This window comes from Nicotiana tomentosiformis, chromosome 6 (assembly GCF_000390325.3).
Source record: "Nicotiana tomentosiformis chromosome 6, ASM39032v3, whole genome shotgun sequence".
Classification (NCBI taxonomy): domain Eukaryota; kingdom Viridiplantae; phylum Streptophyta; class Magnoliopsida; order Solanales; family Solanaceae; genus Nicotiana; species Nicotiana tomentosiformis.
In genome coordinates, this window is record NC_090817.1 from 18,829,076 (window position 1) to 18,847,116 (window position 18,041).

At 36.3% G+C, this 18,041-nt stretch overlaps 2 protein-coding genes across 2 annotated transcripts; one reads left to right on the top strand and one right to left on the bottom strand.

The window, feature by feature from the left end:
- Positions 1 to 7,682: 7,682 nt before the first annotated feature.
- LOC104102968 (uncharacterized) lies at positions 7,683 to 12,189 on the top strand. Its single transcript, XM_009610827.4, has 4 exons — positions 7,683 to 7,939; positions 8,127 to 8,197; positions 9,940 to 10,026; positions 11,906 to 12,189. The coding sequence occupies exons 1-4, from the start codon at positions 7,831 to 7,833 to the stop codon at positions 11,927 to 11,929; spliced, it is 291 nt and encodes a 96-aa protein (XP_009609122.1). The 5' UTR covers positions 7,683 to 7,830; the 3' UTR covers positions 11,930 to 12,189.
- Positions 12,190 to 12,494: 305 nt separating this feature from the next.
- On the bottom strand, positions 12,495 to 14,198 carry LOC104102969 (spore wall protein 2-like). Its single transcript, XM_009610828.4, has one exon. The coding sequence runs from the start codon at positions 14,196 to 14,198 to the stop codon at positions 12,495 to 12,497; it is 1,704 nt and encodes a 567-aa protein (XP_009609123.2).
- Positions 14,199 to 18,041: the final 3,843 nt, after the last annotated feature.

Here is an 18,041-nt window from a genome sequence, read left to right on the forward strand (position 1 = left end):
ATTCAGCCTCCATTGTAGAGCGGGCAATACATGTTTGTTTGGACGACTTCCAAGATACCGCTCCTCCACCAATAGTGAATACATATCCACTCGTGGACTTAGAATCAGTTGAACCGGTGATCCAATTTGCATCACAGTATCCCTCAATGATTTACAAGCAAGGATTAATCGCATCTGGATAAGTAGGTTTCCCTTTGAACTTTCCGTAGTAAACTTATGTCGGATATACTCGGTCAATCGGTAGATTTGATATCTTTGAACCGTCGATCTTTGGTGTATACCTAGACAACCATAAGTCACACAATCAACCCTTAACCGTCTTTGGTTCTCATTGTTGTGTTCGTTTCAGCCATGAACACCGCCTGGTTTCATAAGTGCGTAGAGAACTGGCCTTACAAAGTTCTCCTTGAAGCGGCTCACACTTCACACTTACATAGGTGATTCCTAAACGTGTCATCCTGTAGATACACTATTTGATATACCCCGTATCAAATTTAGAAATTATTAAAAAACCTTAATGTTTTATCCTTGGTACTGAACATTGTCTCATCACGAGAACGGACTAAAATTTTATTTGACAATGTTGAACCGTCATTAATGACTTTATTTGATCTCCTTGAACCTAGATCTTGGGATCTCCAGTCTTCTAGGTAGAGTTACCGCCACAATGACTTGTTCTCGGCCATAGCCCCATTCCCCTTGATGATTTCTCAACTACCTCTCTATTTAGGCCTTTTGTAAGTGGATCCGACACATTATCACTTGACTTTACATAGTCAATCGTGATAATTCCTCTAGAGAGTAATTGCCTAACGGTTTTATGTCTTCGTCGTATATGACGAGATTTACCGTTATACATAACGCTCCCAGCCCTTCCAATTGCCGCTTGACTATCACAATGTATGCATATTGGTGCCAACGGTTTGGGCCAAAATGGAATGTCTTCCAAGAAATTCCGGAGCCATTCAGCTTCTTCACCGGCTTTATCTAAGGCTATGAATTCAGCCTCCATTGTAGAGCGGGCAATACATGTTTGTTTGGACGACTTCCAAGATACCGCTCCTCCACCAATAGTGAATACATATCCACTCGTGGACTTAGAATCAGTTGAACCGGTGATCCAATTTGCATCACAGTATCCCTCAATCACCGCAGGAAAATTACTGTAGTGCAATTCAAAGTTCTGGGTATGTTCTAAATATCCCAAAACTCGTTTCATTGCCATCCAATGAGATTGGCCTGGATTGCTCGTATATCGACTCAGTTTACTTATAGCACAAGCTATATCTGGTCGTGTACAATTCATGATATACATTAAGCATCCCAATACACGAGCATAATCCAATTGTGATATGCTTTGGCCTTTGTTCTTTGCTAATGCAAGATTCACGTCAATTGGAGTCTTTGCAACTTTAAAGCCCAAGTGCTTGAATTTTTCAAGTACTGTCTTAATATAATGAGATTGTGACAATGCCAGACCTTGAGGAGTCTTATGGATCTTAATTCCCAGAATTAAATCAGCAACTCCCAAGTCTTTCATATCAAACTTGTTATTGAGCATACGCTTAGTAGCATATATGTTGGCAATGTCATTACTCATTATCAGCATATCATCCACATATAGGCAAACAATGACTATGTGATTTGGAACATTTTTAATGTACACACATTTATCACATTCATTTATTTTAAAACCATTTGACAACATTGTTTGGTCAAATTTCGCATGCCATTGTTTGGGTGCTTGTTTTAGTCCGTAAAGAGACTTAACAAGTCTACATACCTTCTTTTCTTTACCTGGAACCACAAACCCTTCAGGTTGTTCCATGTAAATTTCTTCCTCCAACTCTCCATTTAAGAAGGCAGTCTTAACATCCATTTGATGAATTTCAAGACCATACACTGCAGCTAATGCTACTAACATCCGTATGGACGTAATTCTTGTAACTGGAGAGTATGTATCAAAGTAGTCTAGACCTTCTCGTTGTCTATACCCTTTGACTACGAGCCTTGCCTTTAATTTATCAATAGTGCCATCATCTTTGATTTTTCTCTTAAAAATCCATTTAGAACCCAAAGGTTTATTTCCAGGAGGAAGATCAACCAATTCCCATGTATGGTTGTTCAATATGGATTCTATTTCACTATTGACTGCCTCTTTCCAAAACAATAATTCCGAAGAAGTCATAGCTTCTTTAAATGTTTGAGGCTCATTCTCCAATAAGAAAGTCACAAAATCTGGTCCAAATGAAGTAGACGTTCTTTGACGTTTACTACGTCTTGGATTCTCCTGATTACATGTACTTTCTTTTGTTTCTTCCCGAGGTCATTTAGATCCTTCACCAAACGACTCACATTCCTTTTTATACGGATATATATTTTCAAAGAACTCAGCATTATCTGATTCTATAACCGTATTATTATGAATGTCGGGATTTTCTGATTTATGAACCAGAAATCGATATGCTTTACTATTTGTTGCATATCCTATGAAAACACAATCAACGGTTTTCGGTCCTATCTTTATCCTTTTGGGTTTAGGAACTTGCACTTTTGCCAAACACCCCCACACTTTAAAGTAATTCAAGTTGGGCTTCCTTTCCATTTTTCATATGGAATGGATTGTGTTTTGCTATGGGGCACTCGATTTAATATTCGATTAGCCGTAAGAATGGCTTCCCCCACAAGTTCTGTGGCAAACCAGAACTTATCAACAACGCATTCATCATCTCCTTTAATGTGCGATTCTTTCTTTCCGCAATCCCATTAGATTGGGGCGTGTAAGGGGCTGTTGTTTGATGAATAATTCCATATTCTAAACATATTTCTTCAAAAGGAGATTCATATCCACCACCCCTATCACTTCTTATCATTTTTACTTTCTTGTTAAGTTGCGTTTCAACTTCATTTTTGTATTGCCTGAATGCGTCTATTGCTTCATCTTTACTATTCAGTAAGTAAACATAGCAATATCGAGTACCATCATCAATAAAAGTTATGAAATACTTCTTTCCACCGCGAGATGGTATTGACTTCATGTCATAAATATCTGTGTGAATTAAGTCTAAAGGATTTGAATTCCTTTCAACTGACTTATAAGGATGTTTAACATACTTAGATTCCACACATGTTTGACATTTTGATTTTTTGCATTCAAACTTGGGCAGTACTTCCAAGTTAATCATTTTCCGCAAGGTTTTATAATTGACATGACCCAAACGTACATGCCATAAATCATTTGACTCAAGTAAGTAAGAAGAAGCTGAAATATTATTATTATTTTCAACAACCATTACAATTAGGTTGAAAAGGCCCTCGGTGAGGTAACCTTTTCCCACAAATATTTCATTCTTACTAATTACAACCTTGTTGGACACAAAAACGCACTTAAAACTGTGCTTAACAAGAAGTCCAGTAAAGACTAAATTCTTTCTCATTTCGGGAACATGAAGGACATTGTTCAAAGTCATGACCTTGCCAGAAGTCATTTTCAGAAATATCTTCCCATATCTTTCAACTTTTGCTGTTGAAGCATTTCCCATATAAACTGTCTCTTCGGGTTCAGCAAGAGCATAAGTAGCAAAAGCCTCTCTAACTGCACAAACATGGAGAGTGGCTCCTGAATCAAACCACCACAGTTTAGGATTTCCCACCAAGTTACATTCAGAAAGCATGGCACACAAGTTATCAACATCATCATGGTTTACTACCATGTTTGCTTGACCTCTTTTCTTGTCTTTCTTCGGAGCACGACACTCCGTAGACTTGTGTCCAGTTTTCCCACAGTTGTAGCAGTTTCCACTGAACCGCTTCTTGCTTGGGTTGTATTTCGGACCAGAAGCCTTCTTCCTCTTTTTGTTAGCTTCAACAATATTTGCTCCCATTATTGTTGAATTTCCACGGCCTCTCCTTTCAGCAGCTTTATTGTCCTCTTCGATTCTCAACCGAACAATGAGATCTTCAAGGGACATTTCCTTTCGTTTGTGTTTCAAATAATTTTTGAAGTCCTTCCACAATGGAGGCAACTTCTCAATCATTGCTGCTACTTGGAATGCTTCGTTGATTACAAGACCTTCAGCAAGTAGATCATGAATAATCACTTGCAATTCCTGGACTTGAGTAATAACAGACTTGCTATCTATCATTTTGTAGTCCAGAAATTTTGCGGCAACGAATTTCTTCATCCCGGCATCTTCAGTCTTATATTTCTTTTCAAGCGCATTCCACAATTCTTTGGATGTCTCCATGCTACTGTATACATTATACAGATTATCATCCAGTCCGCTAAGAATATAATTCTTGCATAAAAAATCAGAATGCTTCCACGCTTCAATCACGAGAAAGCGTTCATTATCTGGAGTTTTATCCGGCAGATCAGGAACATCTTCCTTGATGAACTTCTGTAGACATAACGTAGTTAAGTAGAAGAACATCTTCTGCTGCCAGCGCTTGGAATCAATCCCGAAAAATTTTCCGGGTTTTTCTGCCGGTGCCAACGCCGGTGTTCGGCTTGTCGATGCGTTGGAAGTTACCATCGGCACAGCTTGGTTTTCGCTTTCAGTCATCATTTTTTTTCTGTAAAAGAATGACACAAACAAACGTTTAATACACGTTTTCAAACTGGAGTAAAAATCACGTAGATTTTAATATCCAACAAAATGCCACGAAGGCTTAACTCTCCAAAACGGGAGTACGCAAACCACAAAGGTTTTAGTTTGCAGAATAATAAGAATAACACAAATACAGAAATAAATATTAAATTCCTTAAGATTGTTATTCCCCGCCAATATTGCTGTATTTGTAAATATTAATTCTGCAAAATATAAGTTAACGTAGTGAAACAATAATAAATTCGAGCCCACTGAATTCACAGTATTTCCTTAAGGAATTTAATCCCCTCCTAGTACCCAAGGTAATGGATTATTTCCTCCCAGGATAGAACGAATAACACACTGGTGTAGCGGTACTTCAAACCCCAGTGTTTCAGCGAACACAAAGTTCGGTAGCAAATCACACTTACAGTTGCTTTGTTTGAAGTTAAAAACAATGCAGAACGAAGGAGTATATACTCAGAAAATCGTATGGAAATGCTGAGAGGAAGGAGTGCAATGTATAGCCAATTTGTTGAGCGAATTGTATGTTGTGTGTTGAGTGTCTTTCTTCAACATCTGCTGCACATATATATAGCAGCAAAATGTTGAAGAAGACCAAACGCCCACCCTCCATGGTGGAGCAAGCATTACATGTTTGTGGAGCAAGTACTTCATGTTTGTGGAGCAAGCACATTCATGGTGGGAAGACCATTATCCGGCTGCCAAATAATCAATACACGGATTGGAAAATATCCGTTATAAATACGTATAATCTTACGTTAATATTTACTATTAACAAATAAATTTGGTCCAAAAAATTAATCAATCAATCATTTGACCAAAACCCGAAGCCGAACCCGAGGCCGAGCCGAGCGAGCGACGATGACTACGGCGCGAGGCTTGCTTTCTTCTTAACTCTTTAAGAGTTACAAGAAGAGCAATTATATATATACCCACCAAAAATGTCTTCCTCTTCCAATATGGGACAATGTCTCATTGTTAAGAGGGAAAAACTTAAAATTTTACTCAAAATTTTATTTTCCCTCCATTTCCCAATCACCCTCATTTTAAGAATATTCATCTTAAAATAATTAAGAATATTCATCTTAAAAAAAACCTCAACACATACCCGCTCAAAATAAGAAAATATACACATTTTGGCCGATAGGAAAAAGAGAAGACATACCCGTTCAAAGACAAGTTTACAACTTCTGCCCAGGTGGAGTTGTACTAATTAAAATTTAGGGTCCCAACTCCCATGGCTTCTCTGCAATAGTTTATAATTTCAGACTTGTAGCTTCTCTATACAAATTTTATGAAACATGCTTTACTTTATGATATTTGGTGATGTTTTAAATGTGTTACATAAAGTAGAAACATTAATATTGACTATGGTATTTTTTCTTCTTGCAAGTCTTATAGCCTTGTTTGGAAAGTTTTTTTTTATTAAAAGTATTTTTTTCTAAAGTTAAAGATATTCGATCAAGTTTTAGAAGGGAAAAAATAATTTTTGAGAAGCAGAAAAAAATAGTTTTTTTTTAAATGCACTTTTACGAAAATTACTTTTGAGAATAATACACTTAAAAATACTTTTTAAAAGTTTGCCAAATACTAATTAGTGTTCAAAAGTGCATTACATATTAATTAGTCAAACACAAAATATTTTTTTCATTAAAAGTACTTTTAAAAAAAATACTTTTGAGAAATGTACTTTTCAAAATAAATTGATTGTAGAAGCTTGGCCAAAGAAGTTACACCGTTAACATTCGAATAAAGAAGAAATTTAAACTTGTGACAGTAATTCTGACTTTTTAACAATTAAATGTAATGTTTAAAGCATGTTCTTTTTTCACTTAATAGAGTACAGGTTTTTAGATAAGGTCATGTATTTTAAGTCTACACTTATCTACAACCTAAGTTTGGTACATGACATCGGATGATTTTGCTCATGTGTTATGTTAAATTTATAATGTTACTCAAAACGTGAGGGTAATATAGTTCTAAAGATAATCTAAGTATAATATATTTCGTATGTAAAAGTATCAAAATCCCACATCTTGGTTAATTTTCAATATTAAATATACTTTTCATTGATACATTGAAAATTACTATAGAGTTTTATGCCAAAAACAATACTGCATCTTTATTTTGTCTGTATAATCTTTGGATAATTTTTGACATAAATGAATGCCTAGAGGTAGCTAAAGGTTAGAGTTTTTCCCAATTGGTTTCTAGTGTTCGATGTTATTAAGTATTTTGTATATTATCACTTATTCAAGATCGAGTGCAAAACACATGGTAGTTAATTATGATAAAAAAACTAATAAGTGTAGTTAAATAAAGTGACACGTGTCATTTATTTATATTGATCGTAATAAGTTTTAACCAAAAAAGTGGCATATGAGAATGTTAACATAGAGGGTATTTGGCTAGGCTTATAAGCTGGTCAAACTGACTTATAATTTGGTAAGCACTCAAAGTGTTTATAAGCCAAGTGCTTATAAGCTAAAATCAACCATAAGTTATAAGCTGGTCACCCCCAACTTATGACTTTTCAGCTTATAAACACTTTTAGTTTGACCAACATTTATACTAGTTTATCCTTAATAATATTTTCTAATTCACAAAATACTTGTCTCAAAATAAATTTCTTGTCTTTCTCTTCATTCCATATTCGTTATTAATTATTTTTGTTTACAAAGAAATTTTTAATTTATAATCTTTTGAAAAAAATCAAGGGTATTTTAGTCATTTTAACAAAAGAATAGCTTATCAGCACTTTTTAATCAAACACATCAACTGCTTATTATCAGTTTCAACACTTCTATCCACACACGTAAATGCTTATTTTAAAAATCAATTTCAGCACATAAAAAAACTTTTTAACACTACAAGCTTATCAGTTATTTACAATCAGCTAATCCAAACGGGCTCATATTCCCTATGTTTAATTTTATTATATGTCACTTTTAACCCAAAAAAGTTGTATAGACCACAAAGGGTAAACTAATTTTAGTACGCCTCAAAAGTCAATCTTTTCTTTTACATTTAATGCCCGGTTAACCATGTGTATATAAAATGTAGCAGGGAGGAAAATGGAACAAACAAAGCAATAAAACTATAAGCTACGTCGTTTCATAGACCTTACATTCCCACTCTAAGCCCTTGTCCGGTTGAAGCCTACATCCCGAGCTAATTTCATTATCTTTCTCTCTTCGATCTCAGAACAAACAAAGCCATGGCTACTTCGTTGACAATGGCGGCTCGTCGAGTGGCGGCCTTCACTCGCTTCCCCTCCTCAGCCACTCCTTCTCTCGTTCAGCGCCGTGGCCTTGCCGGCGCAGCTGGTAATGATGTTCTCTTATTCTCTCTTTCTTAATTTTTTTGATCGATTTAATCAGATGCGTAACATTTCTGGACCGATTCATTTCCATTAATTGTTGATCCATGAATATACAATCATTTGATTTATTCTTATAGCTCTATTTGTTTTTTAATTTATTGATGGTATTGAAATGTGAATAATTCTAACAGATCATCACGGGCCTCCTAAGGTCAATTGCTGGTCAGAGCCGAAGAATCCTGCCCAATGGAAGGAAGAACATGTTAGTTCTCTTACTATAAAATCCACGATAGGAATGAAGCTTTGTTTCTTAGAGTACATTTCTGTGAAAGTTTAATTGTTTTTTCTTTTTCCATATTTTTGATAAATGTAATAGAATAATTTTCTTTGGTAAAAACTTATGTGCACACTCTCTTTACACCAAATCAAGCAATTTAACCTCAGCAACTAAGCATTAAAGAGAAAATACATATCACTTAACAATGATTAAGTCATAAATGTGTGTATAAAAGACACATGTTTGTCATTTATTGGCTTGACGTAACCACTATATGCGGGTGAGTTTTTACCATTTTCTTGCATTGATTGCTCAAAACAAATAAATTTTTGGCTTCAATGAATTAAAGCTTGTGCTTGTTTGGCAATTGCAACTCGGAATATGACGGATTCAAACTTATTATCCAAAAAAGTTATTATATGATGACACATATTCTGTAAAAAATGCTAAACAATAATATATGTTCAGTTCTTCTTGTAATAATCCTACAAAATGAAACTTATAATGTGAAAGAGTTTAAATTCTATGCACTAACGGTGTAAAAAATATTTACAAAATTATTTATATAATCAGATCACTCAAAGGCTATTTAATAACACTGATTGGTAATCTAATATAAATGGTAAGTTCTAATAATAGATTAAATTACACTAATGGTGTGAAGAATGCATTACTCTTTCAGTATATAACTTATACTCTATTTAATTTGAAGAGTAGAGAGTATCAGTGGAAGTGTATATAATATAGTGGGATTTCTAAAATAACAAAGTGTTACATGAAACGGGACGGAGTACTAAAGACAACGAAACTGGAATTTTAACTGTGGAAAGACTAGGTATGGTAGTATATGTAAATATTTAGATTTTTAAAATCTGTTCACTATGCACTCAAAATGGCTTTATCAAAGACTTTGATTAGGCACTACCAACAGAGTAGGTGTTACCCGGTAGCTGTGTCAATGGGCATAGCAATTACTTGATGGATAGTCAAGATGACACATCCATATCAAGGATGAATAGGTACTAAAAGAGTCTATGGGAACAGACCCACTAACTACTAGAAATTTTTTCCAGAACCCTTAATCTCACTTACAGTAGTCACAAAGAGAAAACAGGATAATAGAAGTACATATAGCTCATTATTGGAGTTTAAGCAATGCTGAGGCTATGTTTTTTAACATAGGTATAGTTTTACCGAAATAATGAAATCAAAAAATGGATTTTTCTTTAAGAATGATATTCTGTTTTCCTTAGTGCAACTGTACATATCCAATTTATCACTGTTGTTGATCATGATCCTGTTCGACCGTACTTTGACAAACCTAGTAAATTACACTTAGTTTTTATAAAGTCTGTATCACATATCCTATATATGCTACGAGAAAGTGTGCTTTTTCTAAATAACTAAAAAGTAATGTGAAGAAATTTGAAAGCAACGAAATAGAGAAATGTGTTAGAAGAGCTGGTGTTTGTTTTCCTTGACTAAACTAAACCTGGACCAATTTTGTTTCAAGTCTTTTTGGTATAAAATTAATATATGTTTAGCCCATTTTTGGACCCAATTTGATCCTATTTGGCTAAACTAGAGTCATAAAACAGGATCAACCTTATTCCTATTAAATCCGTATTTGGAAATTCACATTCTTAACCTTAGTAAGGTTATCTTTTAATGATTTTTTGGAATGTAAATGCAAAACTTGCAAATAATGTTTCTTTTGGTCTTTGCAGTTTGTGATTGTATCTTTGTCCGGTTGGGGCTTGCTTTTCTATAGTGGGTACAAATTATTCACTGGAGGCAAGAAGAACAAAGAAGAGGTACTTGTCTGTTCTGCTGAAAGTGCACATAGTGCTACCTTAAGATAAATTGATTCAGGAAACAGAGTCAATTATATCTGCTATAAGCAATGTTTTTCAATAGATTGCTCAATCTAGTTAGAGTGCACATAATGCTGAAAGTGCACATAGTGCTACCTTAAGATAAATTGATTCAGGAAACAGAAATTATATCTGCTATAAGCAATGTTTTTCAATAGATTGCTCAATCTAGTTAGAGTATCAATCAAATTAGGACGAGACTGAGAAGAGAGTGTCGACTAAATTCAATAGCCTGTTTAAAACTTTAAAAGGCTATCTGGAACAACTAACGAAAAAACATTAAATGGCTGTTTGCGAACCAAGTTTAGAATCCGGAAACTTTACCGTGGTGTATGTCTTCTTTGTTAAAAAACATGTACCAGCAGTCCGTGTATCTATAAGTTCCTAAAGAGATGCTTTGTGGTGTTCTTGATTAAAAATCAATGAACGTGAAACTTGAAAACAGGGCACTTCATTATATTTCGCTCCCAGATGGTCGCTGGTGCAAAGAGAAAGAACACTATCACAACATCATGCCCAAATAGTTTTCTGCTAAAGTTTTCCTGGCCAAGTGTATAATCATGTAATAGGGCATATGTGTGGTCATTGCTATAAAGTTTAGTCTATCAGTTTTCATGCAATTTTCTTGGCACACAATTTTCATACATCAAGAATAGGTTTACCTAACTTTGCTTGAGCTTCGCAAAGCATTGCCGGATTCAAGCTCGGATAAATTAGGAGGATCACAAAAGCTTGATGGCCTGCTAAAAATGGTTCAGGTTTGATGAAATTTGAATATTGAGTGACTTGAATAAAGTCAATTGGATGCAAATATAGTCGGCCCCAACTAATTTGAGATTGAGGCACAGCTGAGTGATTGAAAACATAAGTTCCCGTATCAGTGAAGGGAGATAGAGAGTGTATCACCTTGGATATATGATTAGAAGGGCCTAGACATAGTGAGAACACGAAAAATTTGTAAGCTTCCATTTTGTTTAGTAAATTTTATCAATTTTGAGTGCAGGGAGGAAGAAGTGAGGAAAGAATGGGAGGTCGCATTTTGGGGTTTTTATAGAGGTGTCAAAGCGCCAAAGTTTTTTATTCAAGCAGTTAGCTATATCAGGGTTGGAGTCTTGTGCCATTTGATATTTTAAAGTTACAAACTTGCCTCCTTACTCTATGCAGTTCTATGGGTTCACCTATTCTGAATAATGGTTGATACTTATTGCTGTTTCATTTGCTCAAGAAATAGGCTAAATAATCCAAATGCATTTTCTTTGTTGGAAATACCGAACACATTTCCTTAGTATTTTTTGAAGAACATATTTTTGTTGAATTACATTGCTACAGATTATTTATGGTTATAGGAAATATAAGTGGAAATGGAACCAACTTGGTTAGGAGGGATTTCTTCATTTAGAAGAAAGAAAGAGGCTAGAGTATAGCGTTGATAAAACCTTTCTTCAGAAACAAATACTACATATTTACGTGTACCCTAACCTCGAAAGAGAAAAGTACTGCAAAGGTTTACACTTAAGGGAATTTTCATATTGATGATAGTTCATATAAGCAAATAATTTATTAAACTCAATTCTTGATACAGGAATAGAGCAAAAATTTCCAGCTATGTGATGGCAGATAGAAATAGATTCTATGTGAATTTTAAATTTTGGTGGAGTAAAGTTTCATCAGTTGAAATAATGGCAGATTAATTCTGAAGGAACTATATTCTGATACGATAATTGCTTCTTTTTGAGTGCCCTTTACCTGCCCTGCAAACGAGCGTGACTTTTTCTCTGTTTGAGAGGAATGACATCCTATTTTATCTTTATTTATGCAGAATTTGGTGCAAGCATCACAATAAGGTGGGAATTTACGTGGCATCATGCTTAGGTTGGGATATTTTCATGTCCTAAATTGAGAAGTTCTCTCTAATAATCCAATTTATTGGACATGACAATGATAACTTTTAACTCTCATTGTATGAGCTTTCTTCTTATTATACAAACGACCAGATAGCTTCTAAGCTACTAAATGGTGGGCTAAAGTTGGTTGCATCAGCACTGTAATGCAGTTCTCTCTTTCTTATGCTAATGATAAATGGAACTGGTTTTTCTCCTTTTACTTTTCTTACTTCATTGTCATCTTGATCTGGAAATTGTGTACGCATTAATTGGAAGATCCCCTAACTATAATATCTAGAAGCTTTGCAGTTTCAGTAATGTTAACATATTTTCTCGTGGAGTATGCAAATTATCCTCACTGGGAGTTGAGTTAGTGAAAATGTCAAACAATAGAGAAACTAAATCACAGTGATCGAAGATTCATAAAGCATACTCAACTGCTTTACATTATACTAAACTAAAAACATAATGATCTAACATTGAAATGAAGCAAAGCATTTAGCGTTCTGTCAGGCAACTGTATACCTAAAATTCAGGCTCATCTGCTTGGTCGTTGTCTTCTTCCTCCTCTTCCAAATTGGCAGCAGAGCCTTTAGAATGGTCTAGATCTTCTATTTCCTTATCATTCTCAGGGTCAAGGTTGCCATCTTTTACAGCCCTTTCAGCATTTCTCGCATGTGCGGAAGAACTGTGAAAGCTGCTGGCCAACCTGTGCTCTGTATCTCTAAAGACGACGGTGTTTTGCTCTTCTGATTGTGCATTTCTATTGGGTTTTTGATCTCTGGTCTCTCGTGAAATTCCTTTGGACTGGTCTAGCTGTCCTGTTTCTTGATCATTCTCAAACTGAAGGTCATCTGCTTTGACATCTCTTTCAGCAATATTTGCATGTTCCAGATAATTGTGAAGATTGTCAGCCTGTTTTTGTTCTTGACGTTTACTATTGATGCCTGTTGCATCTTGTGATTGTGCAGTTTCATCTGGTTTTCTATTTCTGGCCTCTTTTGAAACTCTGTTGACCTCAGAAACAGCTGTCTTCGCATGCACTTCCTGAGAGCTCTGGGCCATCTCAGATTCTGCGTCTTTGACTTCTTTTTCTTGCCCTTTCTCAATTTTCTCATTTGTGTTAGCTTTCCTGCCTTCTTGGCTACTTTCTTTGGCACCTGCAGATTTCTCAGGGTTAAGTAATGCGTTATGTGGTGGAGCTTCATCGAGGTTTGAGCTATCATCTTGCATTTGCTGTCTGCCCGTATCTGGTTTCTGTTCTTGTTCTGACCTGATTTGGTTTCCAAAAGTTTCCTCCAAATCGTTAATCCTTTGATTTTCTGGAGCAGATCCGTTATTCCTGTTTAGGTCCATATTTTGATCTTGCAGATGTTCCTGTTTCTCCTGTTTACCGCCTTCCATTCTCTCATTTGTTTCACCTCCATGCATTTCTTCAAAGAACTTTCTGTTTCTCATGCTTACAATGCTTCCCTTTTCAGGAAGCCCTCCACTTTCAGTGACCTTGCTATCTGCAATTATTCGCCGGCTCTTCCCTTTTGTCTTTCTTATGTTCTCCTGGCTCACTCTTAATCTATCTCTACTCTTGGGATTGTCATTCCATCCAGACCTGTAGTTATTACCTTGAGAATCCGCAAAATTTCCGATTGCTGTGCCATGTTCTTTCCAGTTCGGGGCATCTACTACACCAACTTCATTGTTTTGCTTTTGCACTTGACCACTATGATTGATAGATTCCACAGATGCATTTCCGCTATTGTACCTTTTCTCTTCCAGGAAGTTTTCCCCAGCTTTAAAACTGTCAGCAGCCTCTCGTTGGCCATCCAAAGTCTGAAAACTGGTGCTTCTATCCTCTTCTCCAATATTGCTCTTTCTATCAGCAGATGTCTCTCCATCTTGTGCTTGTCCTCTGTCTTCACCTTGCCTTGTGCCTTCATTTCGATTGAGGGCAGATTCATCAGCTGTTCTCTGTATATTTTCTGTTGAATTCTTCTGGTCATCTCTTTTAAAGGATCGATGCAATTCTTCGGTTTCTCCTTCACTTGCTTCTTTTCTTACAGTAGCTGCGGTTGTGAAGTTTATAGGTGGATTTGATGGATCGTCTGCACTCACTGACCAGACCTTTACAGGTAATTCAAGACGATGTTTTAAATCCTCAACTTCAGCTTCCTTCTGTCGCAATGATTCAGAAAGAAGCTTAACTTGAGAATTATCTGGGTTTGTTTCCATATGTTTTTCTCTAAGCATCTTGATTTCATCCTGCTTTTCCTCGAGAGCCACTTCGATTATTCTTTGTTCATCTTTAAGGGAAGAGATTGTTGATTTCATTTCCAAGATCCTGCTGTTCAGATCCCTTTTCTGTGTACGAAGTGAGTGTATTTTGGATCTCATTTCCTCTGTTTTCCTTTTAGCTTCTTGTGTATGTTCTCTTTCTTTCTGTCCCACAGGTGACAATTAACATTAGCTTGTGTAACATAATGAACTTGCAAATACACAAAAATGTGGTAGAAGATACACAGAGGCGAATCCAAGATGTAAATTCTATGGGTTCAACCATTAAGGTTTTTAGCATTACATCATTATATTTTTAAAGTTATGAGTTCATATTTACTATTTATTGTAATTTTAATAAATTTTTACACATAAATTTATACTCCGCAATAAAAGCACTGGGTTCAGTTGAACCCGGTGCTAGAGGGCTGGATCCGCCCCTAGATACAGATCTTGCAATTTGTGTCTTGATAGTTCATATTGTTTTGTTTCCTAAGGTTCATCTTTGCTATACACATCATACATTTCAGCTGGTATCATACTAATTTTCACTATGATAGTTGCATAAAATTAGAGGACTACAGTTATTAAAAGATGTCCTTGTTTGTGTGTTTTTCCTCTATGAACAGAAAGAATAAAATACTTCCCACGTTTTCTTTAAAAGTTTAACTTATCATCTAAGTTTGAATGTGACCTCTCACTTAAGATTTTCGTGGAAAGTTATTTGGCACCATGTTCTTCTTCTCCTCCTTTGGTCTTTCTTAATTCCCCTTGAAGCAATATAAACCTTTCAGTTTAAATCGTTGGTTGTTAAACACAGCAAATGGTTTAAAGTCTAAACCAGACGCCAAACAGAAGGCCACTCCTAGTTACTGATTTCTGACTTGATTTTTCGGGTTTCCTGTATTAGTTTCATTTTCTTTGCAGAAAGAAAAACAATAGAGTGATGTAGCATTGTTGCATGGCTTGATATTGGTTCAGGACAATTGTTATTGTCTACACCCCCCCCCCCCCCACAACACAACACACACACACTAACAACAGTGAGAGAAGTACCTGCAATAGGAATTTAAGGTCGTTGAGTTCACTTTCTTTATCCTTGACAAGGAGGTTGAAGATACGCCTTTCCCTGAGCTTGTGGAGAATCATCACTCCAAAAATTGCAGCCCCAAATGCCAGAAGCACCAGCACTGCATATGCTCTTCCTCTACTCCCATTGTTCTGACTCTGCATGTGCCCCTTCATGTTTCCCCCCTTTGCCATCTCTCTCTCTCTCTCTCTCTCAAGAAATGTATAGGAATGGAGAAAATAAGAATGGCCTCAATCTCTCTCTTAGCTCTTCCTATATGCCAACAGAGAATGTCACATATTGCATGTTGCTTGTCATCCCAAAGAGGTTTTCAAACTGTTTCCTCTCTCTCTCTCTCTCTCTCTCTCACACACACACACACACACACACACACAAACACATGGAGGCAGCTTAAGGAAAAGAGCAGCGGAAATAACAAGGCTTTGAAGGATAAATGTGCATGGCATGGGGACTGTACAAAAGGCCACTAATTCTGGCGCACTTTAACCATTTCTTTTTAATTAAGAATACGTTCTTTTGCTTAATTGCTCTGATTGTCCTCTGAATTCTCGTCTTTCATTGCGAGAGTTGGCTTTCAACTTTTTAAGTGGCTCAACTAACTGTAACTGAGGCAGGTAAAAACTGCAACACCGCATTTGTGATCAACCAGAGCTCTGCATTTGTTTTTGCATACTTGCGACAGTGGCTTCTACTTTCCTTCTTTTTTTTTTCTCCAGCCGTTTCAGTGTCATCTATGGCAAATTTTGGGAAAAAGGAAAAGGACAAAAGTAAAAGGCTTCAAACCAGTAATTGACCGAAAACATAAGCAACAGATTGCTTGACCAAATAACTAAGGAGTTGCATTTTTTTGTGAAAAGAAAGAAATCTTATTAATCACCTACTAAAACAGTCCCAATTACAAAAGTCCTATACTAACTGTAACTGATTGCTCTAATGAATAGTAATCAGTTCATCTATCTATTTCTTTCTGTCTAAATCTATCTATCTGTACAAGTTTTGAATCCATTCCATCTGTCTTTTGCTTCTATTTTCTAAGCGTAGGGTTTTGTATCTACATTCTTCTTTGATTTGCTTGGAAATTACTTGAGTTCTTGTTACCCAATCATTCCATACTGCTTCATTCCTGACTCTCCATATTGCGTAGACTAGAGTTGCACAGGCCGCATGTAACAGCCCAACTTGCTATTGATATTGTCTGCTCTCGGCCTAAGCCCTCACGGGTTTAAAACGCGTCACTAGGGTCTAAAGCATGTTAACTTATATGCCTAGTATCCCTCTTGTGTTTTGCCGATGTGGAACTCTGTCTAAAGTCTGGGGTGTTACATACACCCCTTCTTATGGACTCAGCGCCCTCACTGAGGTTTGCCCCACCGCATGGGATTCACGTAGATTCAGCACTGAGGTTTGCCCTGCCTAACTGGGATTTGCCTAAAGTCAGTTGAGTTTTGACCCATCATCGGCAAGGTTGACACAAGAGTGGCTCTGATACCATTTGATTGTAGTAAACTCCCAACCCCACTATTGCATTAAAACTCAAAGGACAAATACCAAAAGTCGATAATTTTTTTCTAATGCTTACTCAAACTTGATATTAAGATGTTAAAGGTAAATCATCATTCACCGTGACATTAGCAAAATATCTAAGGATATTTAGCATTTTTCTTTTGGTAATAAAAGACTTTTATTCAAAATAAAAACTATATTAAGGTTCATTACATAATGAGACTAGTTTGGGTAACATAGTGACCATACTATCTCTAACAAAAGCAGGAAATATAGGGGCGGGCGGTTGGGGTACAACAAAGGATTTTCAAAAACGTCCAAGCTACATGTATTTTTTGCTAATTGGTCTGTAACACCCCGTAAATTCGGCTTAGATATGAATGTGTTAAATGAGTAGTAATGTTATATTTCGGACATGTGAAGTTCTATCGATATGAGTATGGGTGAAAATAGTTATTTTAGAATCAAGAAGGAGAGTGAGGTGTATAAGATTTGATAAAATTTACTAAGTTTACGAAAGGTCTGTCTTGAAGAAGGATTTAGTGAAACTGTGTAAGGAATTTGGGAAAACTCAAAACACGAAAGTTGTAGGCCTTTGAAATAGCTTTCCAATGATATATTGTGGAGCCCGAACGGATCTCTGTGCAAAAGTTTATGTGTGTTTTACAGAGCGGTGCACAATATGCGCGCCCAGATGGTCACGTGCGCGGCCGCGCACTTGTGGCAGTGCTACTGCCATTCTGCGCATTCAGGTGCGCGGAGGCGCTCCCGGGGGGTCATTTTTAAAGCCCTACTTCGTCCCCCACACCCCAAAACACAAAAACTTGCTCTAGAAAGGGAAGCTCTCAAGAACTTAACTCCTTAAAGGTCCCTCCACCATTCAAGGTAAGTTCTAATGGTGATTCTAAGTTAATTTCAATTTCCCAACACCTTATTAACATGGGTAAACCCTCCATATCATTAGATATTCGATTGGGACATCATTGTTGAGAGAAGAAACCCTAGAACTCGAATTTAAGGGGATTGAATGTCAAAAAGGTAATGTTTTCACCCTCAAATTGATTATAGCATTGGATTAATGATTATAGACTCTAGTTCATGAGATATGAGTTGACGTGTGATAGAAAAGCATGAACGGTTATATGTTTGGGTTGTGGATTGTTGATTATTGGTTAAGGGTGTTGTTTACCTTATGGGTGATGAAGAAT

Excerpts from the sequence above, each read along its gene's own strand:
- LOC104102968 (XM_009610827.4), top strand. The coding sequence starts at position 7,831 with ATGGCTACTTCGTTGACAATGGCGGCTCGTCGAGTGGCGGCCTTCACT. Across the intron at positions 7,940-8,126 it reads TGGCCTTGCCGGCGCAGCTG|ATCATCACGGGCCTCCTAAG; the intron begins GTAATGATGTTC and ends TAATTCTAACAG. Across the intron at positions 8,198-9,939 it reads CCCAATGGAAGGAAGAACAT|TTTGTGATTGTATCTTTGTC; the intron begins GTTAGTTCTCTT and ends TGGTCTTTGCAG.
- LOC104102969 (XM_009610828.4), bottom strand. The coding sequence starts at position 14,198 with ATGGAAACAAACCCAGATAATTCTCAAGTTAAGCTTCTTTCTGAATCA.